This window comes from Eucyclogobius newberryi, unplaced genomic scaffold, assembly GCF_026437365.1.
Source record: "Eucyclogobius newberryi isolate DKJ021-1_F unplaced genomic scaffold, fEucNew1.0.hap1 SCAF_9, whole genome shotgun sequence".
NCBI classification, from domain to species: domain Eukaryota; kingdom Metazoa; phylum Chordata; class Actinopteri; order Gobiiformes; family Gobiidae; genus Eucyclogobius; species Eucyclogobius newberryi.
Window position 1 is genome coordinate 24,739,526 of NW_027316532.1, and position 18,027 is coordinate 24,757,552.

The following is an 18,027-nucleotide window of genomic DNA, read 5'->3' on the forward strand; positions in this document are numbered from 1 at the left end:
GTGTGGAAGGTGCGGGGGGAGCAGTAGTGTCAGCCGCGGCACCGGAGTCGTCCCACGCGCAGCCGAGTCCCGCGGCGAGAAGCGGCGGCGGCGCGGTCGTGCGTAATGACGAGCGCCGCGCGGGGGTCTCGCTTCAAAGGGACGTTCGCTCCGGGGGACACGTGTTGCGAGAGGGCGACGCGACGCGGCCGGAGCAGGCGAACAGAGTCACCCTGGCCTGGGGGAAGACGCAGTTCGTTTCCAGGCAGGGCAGCGGGGACTCGATCGGGTTCGGGGACTCGATCGGGTTCGGGGACGGCTCCGGTCCGGTCGCGTTGTGCCGGACGTTGCTCTCGAACGCGGTGGGTGTAGAGCAAGAGCCGGGGTCGGGCAGGATCGGACACGTAGACGTCGTGCAGAACTCGTTGGTTTTTGACAGCAACACAACGCTGGACACGAACCCCCACCACGCTGCCCCGGCTGCCCACCCGGAGGAGCACGTCCTGATCCACAGCATCGAGAGTTATGACCCTGAGTTCGTACCCCAAACTCTGCAGAGCCCCACGTTTTTCCCCACAGAGTTAGAGATCTGTGACCTCAGCATGGCATCTCTGGTTGGCACCGATCGGACGCTGCTAGAGAGCGAGGACGATGACTACTACGACAATGAGATTTTGCCGTTTTACGAAGCCGTCAAATCGAACTGCGACTCCGAGAAAGTCGAGGGCAAAGGTGAGGTTAGTGACAGCGCGATGCAGGAGACGGACAGGCTCAGAAACCAGCTGCACGAGGCGTATTACCTGCTCATCAACGCCATGAACGACATCAACATGGACGTGCAGCAGGGGAATAACGCCTTGACCGAACACCAGGCCACGTCCTCGTGCAGCAGCCATTCTAGGGACAGTCTTTGCTCGCGGCTCTCGGCCAAAAACATGGACAGCGATTCCTGGTCCTCCGGGGGGGAGCAGAGTCCGCAACAGGTATCGGATGCGGACTCGCTCCTGCTGTGCGTGAACGAGAACCTGCGGGCAAAGAAGCGTGAACGCCAAGGTGACAGCAAGAGCATGGTCAACTTGAACTCCAGTCTCAGGGCCGTGGCCTTACGACGCTCCGCTAGCGACGGGGCGATCGGGTGTCCAGGTGGGCCTTTAGTTTGCCGAACACAAAAGACGGAAGGTAGTGAGGAGGCTACGGTGTCACGAGATAAAGTTACGGCAGGAGGTGAGATTTCAGACGTGCAGGCGCTGCGCGACGACGACGCCGCCGGCGGTGACGAGGCCAACGAGGATGAGGAGCAGACGGCGCGACTGCGTGAGAGCGGCGGGTCCTCGAATAGTCTCGCGGGGTCGACCGGCAGCAACACGGACGCGCCTTCCAAGTCGGAAAACAAGCACGAGGTAAACGCGGGCCAGACGCAGAGTTGTGTCACCAGCGGCGTGACGGTGAACAAGATGCAAGAGTGGATGCACAAAGGTCGCCTGCTGTCCTCGGAGATGAAGCAGCGCATCGAGGGGTCGTCGCCGCCGCTGCCGCGCGCCAAAGTCCAGGACAAGTCCGCGCCTCAAGCCGGGGTCAAACCGGCGACGCCGTCCAAAAAGGCAAAATCCCCGACAATCAGGTCGGCGAGGCAGCCCACATCCACTTCCTCTTCTGCGCAGCCAGGTAGGATGAACTCATCAGTGGCCCCCAAATCCTGTGGATCCACTTAAAATCAATCTTCTCCTTGATTACTACATCCTCCTCCATTCATAGCACATCTGGTGGCGGTCCAGCCCTGCACTGCTTGACTATAGGATGCAAAGCAAATGGGACGAGACTCCTCAGAGCTCCTTGCTTTCCTTTTTATCAAAACGACTTTCTAACCGGTGGCGGTGGCGGTGGCGGGTTCTCTCCTTCACACTAATGTTAGGCGCATTTTAATACTCAATTAATCACACATCAAATTTCAAGTTCACTCACTGACGGTGTAGATCAGTAACAACTAACTCTCCCTCTCCTGTAGTTTTTATGGTATTCTTTTGTTTGTTTTGGTGGCGGGTTTTTTGGTGTGCATGTGTTAAAATGTACTAAATGTCTTGTGATTGTGTTATTGCGATGTTCTCAAACAACGCCAGACATCTGTGTCATGAAAACGGCCACTGCTACTAAAATAGAAGCGTGTAAGGTAGCCAGTGTTTAAATGGACTCCAGATGTAAGTGGTGTTCTGACGTTTTGCAGCAGATTCTCTTGGTGCACAATACTCTCTATTGTTTTTGTTCTTGTTTTATAACACAATCGCGTCATCCAGATGTAATGATAAGTAAGGGAACATATAAAGCCAAGCAGATTGCACAGTGCGAAATCAATCTTCCGTAAGCTATAGCCATTTCAAAACAGCGATTAAAGAGATTTGGTTAAAACCTCTCTACGGTTTTCTGTGTCAATCAATATGTTTTTCTTTTAATTCCTTTCAGAAATTCGTTGGCTTCAACCACTTGCTGTGAATATCCAGCCAAGATTTTTGCTTAAGACCTAAATTACACTTAATATCCACTGCATTTTTATTGCACAATAGCGTCATTGCAATGAAATGAGAAGTAAAGGAATATAAAGCCACTTTGAGCGACATTACCAAATATATTTTCCGAGCGTTTGCTGAAAACCTCTTTGGGTTTCTTGTTGCCATGTCAAATCAATGTTTTGTTAAATTTATTTCCCTTTCCGTGCCACAACAGAAATTGGCTTCCGTAACGTGCGGTGACCATTCGTTTAGTTTCGTAGACTTCTTCATTGCTTTTCTATCATCGAAACCACAAAAATGACTCAATATTAATGCGCCGGACCGGTTCATATGTACAGTTTGTATATTTGGAAGTCTTTCTCTTTGCCTTGGAAGTCTTGTAATATACAGTAGTGTGGCTGGAAACATTGGACGTTTTTCATCGCGGTTTGAGCTTTTTCGTTCCCCGTAGTAATAGTTCAGCGTTTGTGGCTCTCCGCTCGCATGCCACTGACAGAGTAAACAGACGAGCTGCCATGTGCGTAGCCGGTTGTTGACGGCTGCTCGAAATAGAACCGTGATCTGTGACTGGAGCCCAGCGGAAAGGCCCCCTCGCTCGGGCTTCCAGCGGGATTTTGTTTGGCTCATGTTGTATCCTCCGCTTCCTTTCTGGATTATTCTTGCCTTGTTTGTGATATTAGCATCTTTGGTTCGCTCGTGTCGCTTCAATCGCTCTTCGGTTTTGAATGTCGTGATTGTGAACCGGGGCTGTATGGTTTTGGAAACAAGTCATTAACATTTGTGACGAGATTGAAATATGACCTGCCAAACTAATAAAAGATGTATTTAATCTTGGAACATGTTTGTCTCAACTGCTGTATAGTTGTTGTTCTTTAATACATATAATAATACAGCATATGTTGCTGTTTGCAAATGAAATTACCTCAAGAGTTGCAGTTTTTGTAGTTTGTGACAGAGCTGCACAATTTGGGAGAAATATCTACCGTATTTTCCGCACTATAAGGCGCACTTAAAAGCCTTTAAGCGATTTTGTGTGGTACACGTTTTGTTTCGCTTAATGCGCCTTATAGTCCAGTGCGCCTTATATATGAATAATGATTGAAAATAGACTATTCATTGACCGTGCGCCTTATAATCCAAGTGCGCCTTATAGTGCGGAAAATACGGGTTCTTGCGTTTTTTCTGATGAGAGTTGCGATTGCGATTCTGTTCAAAGCTTTTACATTTAAACAACACACAATGCCCTTGAATGTGTTCATGAGAATTGACAAAAAGACTTAAATATGAACTGACAATAATTCATGGGTTAGCAGTTTTTATGCAGAATAAGACGTTTGACTAATTGTGACCATTCAAATTGTGATTTTGACTTTTTTTTTACTACACAACAGGACTGCATAGATGACAGTCCTGTTTGCTTCCCTGGTTCGTTAGTTTGACTATTGCGTTTGCTTTTCAGTCCGAACGAACATCCACAGCTGTAGCCAGAGTCGAACCGCTTCTTTTCACTGCTGATATGTGTTTAAGTGTGTAAGAGTTGGTGGGGGTGGTTGCAGTTGTCATGTCCTCCCCGCCGGTCGTTTGCTCTGAGCAGCTCCATGGCAACTTGCATTTTAAGAAGTCTTTGGAAGGAATATTTCGGATGCCATTCCTGTTGTTTAACTTGTTTGCGTTGTGTCACTTAATTCCCCGCGGTCAATGAACAAAATGAAGGACGATTAAGTATTTATTAAGGTCAAAGCCGGGTTTATCGTGCCCCGACGGGCCTCTCAGCGCTTGACAAAAAAGCATTTAACTGGAAAAAAAAAGAGGTCTTAAAGCAGCAGCGGTGATTGTGATAAACCTGGTTAGAGACTTCATTAAATTCACCGTAAACTACAACAAAATGACCGTCAACAACCGCTTCAAATTGTAGCTTTGTTATCTGTAGCTGCATAAATTAAACTAGATAATGACATAACTTAATAATAACAACATAACACTAAGACAATGTGCGTAAGACGAACTAATGAAGCACTTTGTTCCCTTTTAACTGCTTTATTTTCTTCAAAAAGTGCAGTCAAATTGATCTTTTTGAGCCGCATGCCCTTCTTAGCTTATTTGATTAATTATGGCATCAAAGTTTTTGCTGATAATTTAACAACTTGCTCTAGTGAATGCAACGACTTTAGAATTTGTACCAGCATAAGTCTTAAAATACCTTTCTTCCCCTGTTTTTTGGGTCCTAATTGTGGACTACTTTAAGACACAATCAAACGTTTATGTTCAATTATGTGCTATCACTCAAACTGCTTTCACATATTTCATGATTACCACTTTCTAAAAATAAAACTTAACCATGCAGCGAACGTGTGAATTTAATCCCTCACGAGCGTCGATTCAATTAGATCTGCACAGACTTGTCGTTTAATTAGCGCGCACAAACGGGCCCTGATTATCACCTTTAGAACTGATTGGGGATGCCAGTGCGCCGCCGGTACAGGCTAACGCTTTTGGTGTGCGCGAGCGGTGCAGGCTAACGTGTGGGTGAACGCGAGCTGTGTGCACGTCCCACGTGTGGATCGCAGAATTTATAGATCGGTCGTGTTTTGCCGAGCTACACTGTGTCAAAATGCTAATGCTGTGGTCTTTCATTTCCCTCTCCCTCTCTTATGTGATTGGATCTATTCTGGACCTTTGCCACAATTGATTACCAGAGCAAGAGCGCCGGAAATATATATTAGTATAATATATATATCGCAGTGGTTTCAATTTGTTAAGAGTTGCTACTATAAAAGCGTGTATAATTTTAGGTCACGCTCGCTGCTGTTCAGATTTACCGTCCAGCATTGCGTAAGATTTGTACTACGTTCATTCCCTCTTGCTCAATGGATCTATTTTAGCTTCGTAAATGCCGCCGAGGTGTAACTTTACTCTCCCAAACTGTTGTCAGGTCATGTCGTTAACAGTTTTGGACTTATGTTGAGTGCAGGAACCTTTGCGTAAAAATCTGTCTTCTCGTTCGCAAGTACGCAGCAAGGGGAGGTAATAAATGCTTACGTGGGTGTCTCCTCCGGACAGATTTATGGAGGATGGTGGGTCTAAAGATGGATCAGGTGATGGAGCAGAGACCGGAGGCATGTCAAGAGTTGTTTACAACGGGGGGAAATCATATGATCGGCGGCAGTGAGAGTGAGCTGCTGTTATCAGAAGTGTATGCAGGCCTTTGTGGGATGACCTTGTCTTTTACATGTGTGGGGCTATTTGGGTTACACTGTGATGGAGTGTTTCCTCCTTGGATGCCCTCGGTTTTATCAGGCGGGAAAGAAATGTGCCCAAGTTCAAACTTTCGAAGCAAATCAAGCTCTTCTGCAGGACAAAATGTGTATTATTTTGCAAGCGCTGTTCAAAACATGACTTCAGTTGTATAGTTTTCAAACAGTTGAAAGAATACACATTGCACATATTCTGGTATTTAGTAATAAACTACCACGTATTATGATTATGATCACTGTAAACCGCAATATTGATCTAAAGCAACATAATAACAGAAACAGAAGCTTTGACTTCCTGTTCCAAACGCCATTTTAATGTAACAATTTTCACTTTGTGTTTTTTTATTTTTGAAAATGGCTAAGCAACATTTCTCAATATTTCTTGGACAAATCTCAAGACACGGGGAAGGTGACAATCGGGATATTCCGATGCTTCAAATACAGGACAATACAGGATTACTAAAATACGACCAATTCAAAATACGACGCTAATAAAGTAAAAGGTCATTAATTAATTCATTTTCGACCACTTTTCCCGTTAAACGTTGTGGGTGACTGGAGCCTACCCCAGTGACTTTGGGCCTTCAAAGTTCATTCAAGTCTCCCTTAAATGGATCCATAAAAATAAATAAATCCAATACAATTTGAAATGCAACAAAAATGTATAAATGCCATGCAAATATAGCAAGGATTGTCTCAAGATAAATCAGTGCCATGAAGTGTTTTGTTCCGACACAGCCCTTTTTTATTTGAACTTTATCAGTGCACGACACATTATAATGAGTAAATTACCGAGCTCTTCTGCAAACAGTTGTATTATGCTTGATATAACATTAGCATTAGCCCTCTTCCTGCCAAGAACTTTGCTGGTGGGATGCAAGTGCTGACATGTGACGTAACCCGGGACGATCACTGTCTCTGTCTCTGGAGCTAAAAAGAAAAATCCACACCGAGAATCCTCATTATCATATGAAAGGCTGTCAGCAGGAATGTGTGGCACCCTTCGAACGGACCAGAGCCAAAAACTGTGTACACACAACAGTGTGCGTCGGGAGAAAACGAGCTGGTGGGGTTTGCGCTTAAAAGATGAGGAATCCACCAAGTAAAATGGACGGTCTATGGGAAAGGAGAGGTTTTTGTGATTCAGTCAGTGAGAAAAGTTCAGTCGTGAATATAGCTGTGTGTTGTCAAAAATGTACAGAAACTAAGACTGTGATGTTGAAACGATACTCATTTGAATAGGTTTTGAGAAAAATGAGATTGGACAAAGTTGGATGTAGCGTAGGAATGTCAAGATTCCTAGGCACTACTCATAGAAAAAGGAAAATAATAATTGGGAGTATATTGAATTCAATCTATAGTCCTGAAGAATACATCAAAATGTTAAGTGCTTTTATCACACTGTTTTTGTCACATTAGCTTTATTTTGTCATTCTGAAAGTTTGATTTTGTAAAGTTGGCCATAAACTTGAAGAATAGTGATAGACAATGGGAACGAAAGCAAATTAAAGATTTCACAGTTGCTCCTTTATGTCCTCCGTAATCATTTTTAAATCATGCTGTTGTTTTCTCACAATCATGACATTAAAATTTGACATGCCTAGTTGGGTTTTTTCAGAACCGGTTTGAATAGTCTTGCATTGGATATAACTTGGAAAGGCACATGGAACTGCTCGTGAAACTGTCGCTTTTTTGTGTTTAAAACGACATTCAATTGTTTTAAAATGAGCGTTTTACTATCACTGTTTTAGCTAAATCAGTATCAAGAATCTAGTTTATTCCTTCAAGCTTAAAATGTGAGTTTTGCAGCAGCGCTTACCGCTTCAAATCCAGGTTCAATTCCAAAGTTTTGTCCTCTATTTTAGCACCGCAACACGACGACGCTGCTTATTCACCCTTTTCTTTTCAGCCTCTACAGATGTGCACCCTGGCATTATCTCTCCCTGACCATCTGTTCACTGCAGGTCAGGGCCATTACATTGAACACTTCAAGTCAATGCTACGGCGCCACATCATGCCCGACCCAATGGAAAGTTCGATTGACGTTTCCCAGCGGTGACACAGAAATGCAGTCGACGCAGTAGTGGGTGAAAAGCGCTGCTATGCCCTTGACAAATATCGGTGTATTTATCAACCCATTGTTCGCGAGCTTAGGTGTAGGACGTAATCCAAAAGAAAACAGCCGGCAAGAAGCAACAAGCGTGAAACATTCAATGATATCATAACTTTTCACTGCCAGACATCATTTGAATTGTTGCAGCCCATTCAGCGTTTGTGTTGCCTGTTAGTTCTTATCTTTTCACATTTGTCTTCTGAGATTGCCATCATAAATACTCCACCTGAGTGCTTTTCTAACTGTTCACACCAAGTGCCACTCAAGAACTAAAGCTAAGAGCTGGTAGATGGGCCTATAGAAAAGGGTTGTATTGTACTCAATATTCAAAAAGGCTTTGAAAAGACCGTAATAATAAGACATATTTTAAAGCCATTATTAGGACTAAACCAGCTCTAGAACAGGACTGAAGTTAAGTCTATATCAGGACTAAACCAGCTCTAGAACAGGACTGAAGTTAAGACTATATCAGGACTAAACCAGCTCTAGAACAGGACTGAAGTTAAGTCTATATCAGGACTAAACCAGCTCTAGAACAGGACTGAAGTTAAGTCTATATCAGGACTAAACCAGCTCTAGAACAGGACTGAAGTTAAGTCTATATCAGGACTAAACCAGCTCTAGAACAGGACTGAAGTTAAGTCTATATCAGGACTAAACCAGCTCTAGAACAGGACTGAAGTTAAGTCTATATCAGGACTAAACCAGCTCTAGAACAGGACTGAAGTTAAGACTATATCAGGACTAAACCAGCTCTAGAACAGGACTGAAGTTAAGTCTATATCAGGACTAAACCAGCTCTAGAACAGGACTGAAGTTAAGTCTATATCAGGACTAAACCAGCTCTAGAACAGGACTGAAGTTAAGTCTATATCAGGACTAAACCAGCTCTAGAACAGGACTGAAGTTAAGACTATATCAGGACTAAACCAGCTCTAGAACAGGACTGAAGTTAAGACTATATCAGGACTAAACCAGCTCTAGAACAGGACTGAAGTTAAGTCTATATCAGGACTAAACCAGCTCTAGAACAGGACTGAAGTTAAGTCTATATCAGGACTAAACCAGCTCTAGAACAGGACTGAAGTTAAGTCTATATCAGGACTAAACCAGCTCTAGAACAGGACTGAAGTTAAGTCTATATCAGGACTAAAACAGCTCTAGAACAGGACTGAAGTTAAGTCTATATCAGGACTAAACCAGCTCTAGAACAGGACTGAAGTTAAGTCTATATCAGGACTAAACCAGCTCTAGAACAGGACTGAAGTTAAGTCTATATCAGGACTAAACCAGCTCTAGAACAGGACTGAAGTTAAGACTATATCAGGACTAAACCAGCTCTAGAACAGGACTGAAGTTAAGTCTATATCAGGACTAAAACAGCTCTAGAACAGGACTGAAGTTAAGTCTATATCAGGACTAAAACAGCTCTAGAACAGGACTGAAGTTAAGTCTATATCAGGACTAAACCAGCTCTAGAACAGGACTGAAGTTAAGTCTATATCAGGACTAAACCAGCTCTAGAACAGGACTGAAGTTAAGACTATATCAGGACTAAACCAGCTCTAGAACAGGACTGAAGTTAAGTCTATATCAGGACTAAACCAGCTCTAGAACAGGACTGAAGTTAAGACTATATCAGGACTAAACCAGCTCTAGAACAGGACTGAAGTTAAGTCTATATCAGGACTAAAACAGCTCTAGAACAGGACTGAAGTTAAGTCTATATCAGGACTAAACCAGCTCTAGAACAGGACTGAAGTTAAGTCTATATCAGGACTAAACCAGCTCTAGAACAGGACTGAAGTTAAGACTATATCAGGACTAAACCAGCTCTAGAACAGGACTGAAGTTAAGTCTATATCAGGACTAAACCAGCTCTAGAACAGGACTGAACTTAAGACTATATCAGGACTAAACCAGCTCTAGAACAGGACTGAAGTTAAGTCTATATCAGGACTAAAACAGCTCTAGAACAGGACTGAAGTTAAGTCTATATCAGGACTAAACCAGCTCTAGAACAGGACTGAAGTTAAGACTATATCAGGACTAAACCAGCTCTAGAACAGGACTGAAGTTAAGTCTATATCAGGACTAAACCAGCTCTAGAACAGGACTGAACTTAAGTCTATATCAGGAGAACTGCTGCTCTACCCAACAGCGATTTCCTGTTTTGATTACAATGTCAGTTTCTCTTGAATTCGTTGCCCGCATATTTATGATTATCGCTCTCCATAACAAACGCCAGGGCACGTCAACACAAGCACGGCGCAGGAAACTGCAATATTCGACCGACTTGAATTTGGCCCGCCGTCTACACATTTCATTCCCATTTTTGCTCCTCAGTTTCTCTGGAAAGTGAGACCGTGGCGTGTGACAGAGGAGCAGACGGCAGGAAAGCTGTAAATCTGAAAAAGCGTGGCCTGGAATGCGCCTCGTGTCAGAACTCGCATCCCGCTCTTGTTATGAAAGACCCCAGGAAGACGAAAGGCATGCGGACAACAAGTCTCGCTTTACCTGCCCACGTGCGCGTCGGTGGCACGGCCTGCGCTTGCTTCAAATTTGATCCGGGCGGAAGTATTTGAGGCGTAAAGCGATCCGAATGTGACCAGTGTGTGAGCGGGGAAAAGGCAAAAGCGCGTAGGAAGTACAGTGTGTGCTGCCTGTTTTACACATTAAGATCCAGTTCACTTTACTTTTCCAGGTACTGCCTTTGTCAGAAACACAAATAGAGTTAGAAATATTTTTAATAAATTGTTAGAATAGAGAAGAATGCATTAGAATGAGAATTGAACAATGCATTAGTTACAATTAATTGAATTTAGATTGTGTATTTCGTGATGATTTCACATTTTTTACTAGTTTTGGTGTCTCTATAATCTTTTTAACATAATTCAGGGCATTTTCAGTTGTTTTTATGCAACATTTTTACACCATGAGTGGATAGTTCCTCTTTAAAAGTGCACTATGTCACTTTTTCTAGTGCGTTTAAAGTTTAATTCCATACTCTGGGACATTCAAGGCAAAGCAATATTATCTCCGTGGAGACAAATGTGAGGCAGAACCTTCCACGAGAAAAAAGTTACATATAGTGCACATTTAAACAAGAAAATATATGGTTAGCAGTCGGTCAGCTGGGCTTAAACTGTAAATACGTTGTTACAGGAAAGGTTTTTGGAGTTTTCTTCTCAAGAGTCCCGTTATTATTTGTCAGATAGTTTCCGGATTCACCAAAATATTTTCTAAATCCTTTATTATCCACAGAAATCAAGAGAAAGAGGAATCCATGTCTTAAACTGGGGTTCAAATTAAAGAAATAAGGCAGATGAATAAGTTAAACGGATATAAACAACAAAAAACGAGAATAATTGTTCAAATTCAAGTTATTTCAATCAGGCTAATGTAGACGTTCTCTTTTTGGAGTGTCTACCAAAGCAATTAGCACACCATTTGAAAGCTTGACGAGTTGCCAGGGCCACCCCAAAAGAGAACACCCAAAAGAACAGATTTACTGCGCATTTGTGATCAAATCAGACATCCCATTCCAACTCGATTCCCACTTCAAGCTATCAAATGGAAAATCTCACCGTGACAGAAGTTCATGTGCGCTCTGTTGTGGTGGAGGTTGTGTTTTATTGGTTTTTGGGGGCGCAGGGCTTGGCAGCGGCTTTTTGCAAGTCACCAGTTGCTTTGTTGAGTGTTAATAAAGTTGCCTGAGTGTGCAGGCCGGCGGCTCCGTCAGCACGGCGCAAGATTCGCTCGCTCTAAGGATCCCTCTGTGCGCTGCTGCGTTCAAAGGCCGAAAACCAGCCAAGCAAAGCACCCGGGCTCAATGTGGTCTCAACTGAGGTTACGCAACGCCGGCCATGTGATTTCTGATTTTCTGCTAGCTCCAGGTGCTCAGCAGGTTTCGAAAGAGACGTGACGTGATTGTTTTTTTGTTTTTTTCATCATTTAAGGCCGGGCGATCAATCACATTTTCATCCAGATTGAGATACAGTCGTTTCGGATCGTCAATGATCAGCTCGGTTGTGTTTTTAATCGACAGGTTTGCAGTCAATCCGCAATCAGTAGGAACAAATTTGACTGTTTAATTGATTTTTTTTTTATATCAAACGGCATTGATTAAAAGTCCGTATGGTTTATGTCCATGAAATCAATACAGAAAACCTTTTTTTTATTTTGTTTATGAAAAGAAAGAAATTATCTAAAATCCAAATATGATCAATATGTGGAAAGAAATCGTGATATTTTTTAATTTTTATGTTTTTACCCTATCGCCTTAACCTATTTGTGTGGGTTTTGAATGTTTTAATCTTACTCAATGATAATGTAAAACGCTCTTGTGCATCTGTTTTTCTTTAACTTTTTCACGCTTTCACACTTTGATTGTGAGTCAAGCGTCCTCTTATGTTAACAGTGCCGTGAAGCAATTTGAAATGGCTAAAATTTATTTGACTTCTTACGAACACAGCTCTAACAGACAGATTCCTTATGATGCGTGCAATTTAAACGCAAACATTATCAGATTGAGTCCAGGTTCTATGGATAAGTCAATAAGTTTTGCTGTAGGTGAAAATGTTTGTTCAGTAGACACATAGCGTGCATAGGGTTATGGTTTCAGGTGCACAAAAAAAGGGAGGTTTTGTCATTAGCACGTGCAGAAGATTTCGTGGAATAGTCCAGGATCAAAACAGTCTTTTCACACATGAGCCTCTTGTACATGTTACAGCAAGAACCTGTCCTCAGCTCAAACCACAGCCTGTCGCTCACCACGCAATGTGTAAATAAAACGGACTAGAACGTTTAATACCTGACAAATATTTTACTATAACTTACATCAAACACCAAAAGACATAATAATCTGCGTAAATATTGAAGTAAAACATCTAAATCTTGAGTTAGGGCTGCATTTTCCTTTCCTTTTTCACTATTGTTGCTCCAATTGATGACAAAAATGGTTTAAAGTCAACAAGTTATTCAAGTACTGTATGTCCTGAATGAGATGCAGATGTCTGTACTGTATGAATTGCAAAAAAATAATAATAAAGATAATCAATGTATTCTTCCGAGACAGGAAAACCTTTGTCAATACTTAAATACACAATTTAAATAACTGTGCTTTCAGTCATGACCCAAATGATTATTATTTAGATAATTTACAACCCACAAGTTTCACCCCGTACTTTTTGACGAATAGCAATTGAAGTAATTTAGTATGAAGATATATATTCTAAAAATCCCTGACCACCAAGCTGCATGGGAGGCATCTTGCTTCGTGACCCTGAATGAAAGAAAATGTACGGTATAAATCTTTTCTCTTTTTGACTCGAAAAGACCACATCATCATTGTTCGTGTCATATATAAATGGCCATTGGTCCCACTTAAAACGAGCCCCCCGAGCTCCTCTCTTTTTCAAGACCACCGCTTTTTGTACCGCAACGGGAAATAGTTACGCGTGCATCTTTAGTGCCGTCTTCTTTACAATTTGAAGCCAGTGGAGACTAGTTAAAAGGATGCTACCGGCGGTTCTGTTGAAATGAATGAAGGGTTTACTAGGTCATAAACATCAGACGGGTTCATCAAATTGGTTAGCTACTGCAAAATGAGTCAGCGCTAAGATGTGGTTGTCTTAATTAGTGTAAAGGAAATTACTTTTAACACGATAAGATCTTTCGATTGTCGCGGTTTCTTGACACAGATGTTTCGAAAGCAGATAAAAACAAAAATAATTAATTAAAATTGTATGTACTTAACTTCAAATCACATTATGTTTTTTTATTGATTCAAGTAGTTTTATTGTTTTCATTTTATTCATTTAATTTTTTTATTTATACAACGTCTGATTTGACCAAGATTATCTGACAATATTTAATTTTTATCTGATCAAGTTGAATATTCAATTCTTCCATTGGAATATGAATGTTGGGCAATTTTCTTAACCGCTTGACAGATAATTTAGCCTGATTTATTATCTTAAATGTCAGAAATGCTATTAAAACATGTAACTAAATCTTAATTTTTAGTTTGCATACATTTTTTGGCACTCCCGTAAATAAATGCACATCAATTTGTTGTCAATGCTTCGAGTTGATTTTTACCTCACTTTTAAAACTATTTTCCAGCCTTTATTGAGAACATCCAGCCCCCGTCCTGCGCTAACGGCCGCGAGGGGGCCACGGAGACGTCGGGATGGAGGCCGCCGCTCAACACCATCACCGTGTCCAAGAAGCGCAACTGGCTGCAGCAGAGCTCGCTGGGCAAGAGCCATTTCGCCAAGGATGAGACGCAAGGAACCCTGGGAGCTGAGGAGGAGGGGCCGTCTCTCCAGCGTCCCTCCCCGAGCCCGTCCCCCGACCACCTGAAGACGCGGCCCGCCCGGCTCCTCCTGCCTCAAGTAAACCATCATGGGTTTTGATTAAACAGATCTCTTCACTGATGATGTTCCCTTTAAATAGATGGTTACATTTTATATTTTGTGTGAGAAAACAATGAGAAGCTTCTTCTTCTTCTTTGGTGTTTTATGGCAGTTTGTATCCGAGTGTTACCGTCACTTACTGTAGTTGTACATCTTAGACTTTACTCTTTAGACTTCATTCTTCAGACTTCATTGTGGTTTTTGTAGTTGTACCAAGATTGAATCAAATTTGAATCCAATCAAGATAGTGTTTCCAACTGGCAATGATAAAAGTTTAAACAGGATACATTTGTCTGTTGTCTCTGTTATAAGGCAAGTATTAAAAAAGTCTGTCTAACTAATATCCTAATTTATCATCATTTTTTTTTTTTATTAAATTGAGTTGAACACTGTGATTGATCCATACAATCCGTCTAGTAATTGTGAATTTAAAAAGGATTTATTTCCAAGTTGCAAGCTACAGTCAAAGATGCAAAGTCCAGCTATAAATGGTCCATAAGAAACACCAAGAAATCTGTATTCTTTGACATCCGTATAGAAACTTTGTGGCTAAACGGATAAAGCATCATCTCGTGAACCACATCGATGTGTAATAATCAGACCGTAAAATCGACAAATGCCCTTAAAACCTTTTTCCTGCCTTGGAATAACTGCGAGAACATATTAAAAGGCGTCATGACATCATTAATACAACCGTTTTCCTCTTCTTGTCCCAGGTCAACATCGGCCAGGTCAAAGTGTCCCCTCACCCTCACCCGCGCCGCGTCGACCCGCTGGAGGAGAACGACGCCGACGACGAGGGCGACATCTGGTACAACCCCATCCCCGAAGACGACGAGCCGCACCAGCCCCAAGGCAGGCCCTCCGTCCGGCCGCTGCACCCGCCCCGAGACAGGGGGAGAGGGGGGGACGCCGCCGAGGCACCCGCAGAAAGCGCCGCGCCGCATTCCACCGAACCCTCGCACGTGCACAGGCAAATACTGGCGTGCAAAAACCAGGACGACGGAGGCCCCTCTGTCGGCAAACACACAGGTAAGTCAGTCACGCTCGCCCGCGCTCATTTCCTACACTTCAATTTAGTCTCGTTCATAACACGTTTAACTTTAGATACAATTACTGTCGGATGATTTGTTTTTGTGGCGGCGATTACGGTGAGTGTTGAAAAAAAAAAAACAGTCAATCGGCGAAACAACAGAGCTATTAAATGTCTCAACGTCGTCAGCTCAGGGCGTCCGGGGCCAATAGGAGCAGACAGGAGCCGGGGCCGTCCAGTCGTATCAACGTTTATCGGCGGCCCTCATTAGTGGAGCTTAGACTTGAGTCGGAAGGTATTTAAGGCCGACATTCCTCACTCCTAAACTACTACTGCTACTACTTCTGCATAATATTGACACTGTTCCTTTCTCTCAGAGGCTAAAAGCAGCTAATTGCATATTTAAAAATGATTGTTGAAGTACTAGTTGTCTGGATTTAGCCCTTATCGAGTCAAGTGTGCTTCATAGTCAGGGCTAGCGATCGTTTTGCTAATTGATTAGTCCAACGATTGTTCTTTCGTTTTAATTAGATTCATTGTTTAGAATGAGAAAGTATTATATGTTTATGGACAAAACGCTAAACATTTTACGCGTCATTTTCATGCAATTTCGGCTCCATTTGAGTCGTAGAACTTCTTTTCTCAAGAGTTAGCAATGTTTTCTTGCACTTTTCTGGTCCTTCCACCGTTTGTTTCCATGGAAACTACGGCTTTAGACTGGTTTATCTTGCGTTTATTTAAGTGCAGATGTTTTCACACACACAAAAAAGTCTTGTCACAGAACTGAGCTGCAACTTGGCCTTGTGCTTCACACGCGCTTGTCTCCACGGAGATACATAATGCCTTGACTTGTGTGGTGATTTTCAAAATTCACAAAGATGCTTGAAATAAAGAGACAAACAGAAGATAAAGTCATTATGGGTTTTCAGGGCCTGGAGTGTGGATGAGCCTCATCACCTTTTTGTTAAACCAGTGAGAAAAATACTTCTTCTACTTCTACTACTTCTACTTCAACTACTGGTTCTACTACTACTACTACTACTTGTTCTTCTACTACTTCTACTACCGTACTTCTACTTCTGCTACTACTACTACTACTTCTACTTCAACTACTGGTTCTACTACTACTACTACTACTTGTTCTTCTACTACTTCTACTACCGTACTTCTACTTCTGCTACTACTACTACTACTTCTACTTCTACTACTGGTTCTACTACTACTACTACTACTTGTTCTTCTACTACTTCTACTACTGTACTTCTACTTCTGCTACTACTACTTCTACTCCTTCTACTACTTGTACTTCTACTACTTCTACTATTCCTTTAATTACTTCATCACACTTAAGTAATGTGTTACAGTACTTCTACTACTTCCGATTTTTCTACTACTACTACTTCTACTACTTCTATTTCTACTACTTCTACATCTTTTTCGACTACTTCTACTTCTACATCTTCTACATCTACTACCTCTACTACTTCCTCTACTACTTCTACTGCTACTTGTACTACTACAACTTCTACTACTTCTGCTCCTACTATTCCTATAATTTCCTCATCACACTTAACTACTGGTAATGTGTTGGAGTGCATGCACTTGTCTGTTGCTAAGCGACCGTGTTTGGTGTTGCCAGTACATCAGTGGCATATTGATGACAGGCAGCACACGTCTCTTAATAAGCTCGAGCTGCCGCGTTGAACTTCCGACGTTTGTTCTCTCTGATGTGGCGACACGGGTCGTTTGAACCAATCGGCGCATCTTCTGCTCAACCTGTAATTACTACTTCTGACAACACTTCACTGTGGCACGCAACAGTCATCTCTACTTTTAGCTTTAAATGTTGACAGCTAATGGTTTAACTCTGGCATTTGCACTAAACACCACAGACAAAGGAAATCGTTTGCACCAATTGGACTTTTTCCAGTTTGTCTGAACATTTCGCTCACGGGCTCGGTGAGAACTTTGCTTGCCATTTACTTCAAAATGTAGGGTCAAATAAGCAACGGAAAAAGGGACAAAATTAGTAGTGTTTATGTATTTGTTAAACTTCATAACGCACCACAAATTTGAAACGTAACCAAAAATATGTATGTTTAGGTGATTTGGCAAAAAACATGACTCAATTTTATAGATTACTCAATTTTTAGATTTAATTTTATTAAAACACATGAATATTATAGCGTTTCAATATACTTCCATGATCATAAACAAGACAGGATTTTAATAATTGCCATTTTAACACGAAGAATAGACAGTTTTCTTCCTCAAAAGTCTCTAAACAACACGCTTTCACTGACCTCAAGCAATGACAGCAGAGCTAACAATGACTAAATCTCGATCTCGATTCAAAATAAATACATTTGCCGGCCATTTTTAGGCCCGTTTATGATTAAAACTAACAGGGATTCCCATTCTTAAACATTTTAGGCACAGTTCACCTTAAAAGTACAGACTCACTTTCCGTTATTTGCCATTTTTAGCATTCCTCAGTCAGGAAAAACAAACCTATCCATCTGCGCTCGACGAGAACGCGTTGGCGCTCGGCCAAACCGCCAAACCCCTTCGCCGACGCTTGTGACTTCACGTGTCGCTCAATCCCGGGAGACTTTCCTCGTAGGATTAGGATTAAACCCGCCGGGGCCCTCTTGCGTCTCAATGTGCTAAACCCGGGTCGGCTATTAATCGCGGTGCACGTAGCTAATTAAACGGAGGCTATTTC

The 18,027-nt window shown here is 42.3% G+C and overlaps 1 protein-coding gene across 1 annotated transcript in view; it reads left to right on the forward strand.

Moving 5' to 3' along the window:
- syde2 (synapse defective 1, Rho GTPase, homolog 2 (C. elegans)) overlaps positions 1-18,027 on the forward strand; it is a 75,913-nt gene that overhangs the window by 5,719 nt on the left and 52,167 nt on the right. Inside the window, exons 2-4 of the mRNA XM_072438060.1 lie at positions 10-1,644; positions 13,977-14,248; positions 14,986-15,301. Of these exons, the coding sequence (XP_072294161.1) occupies positions 10-1,644; positions 13,977-14,248; positions 14,986-15,301 (2,223 nt within the window). The remainder of the gene's footprint in view (positions 1-9; positions 1,645-13,976; positions 14,249-14,985; positions 15,302-18,027) is intronic.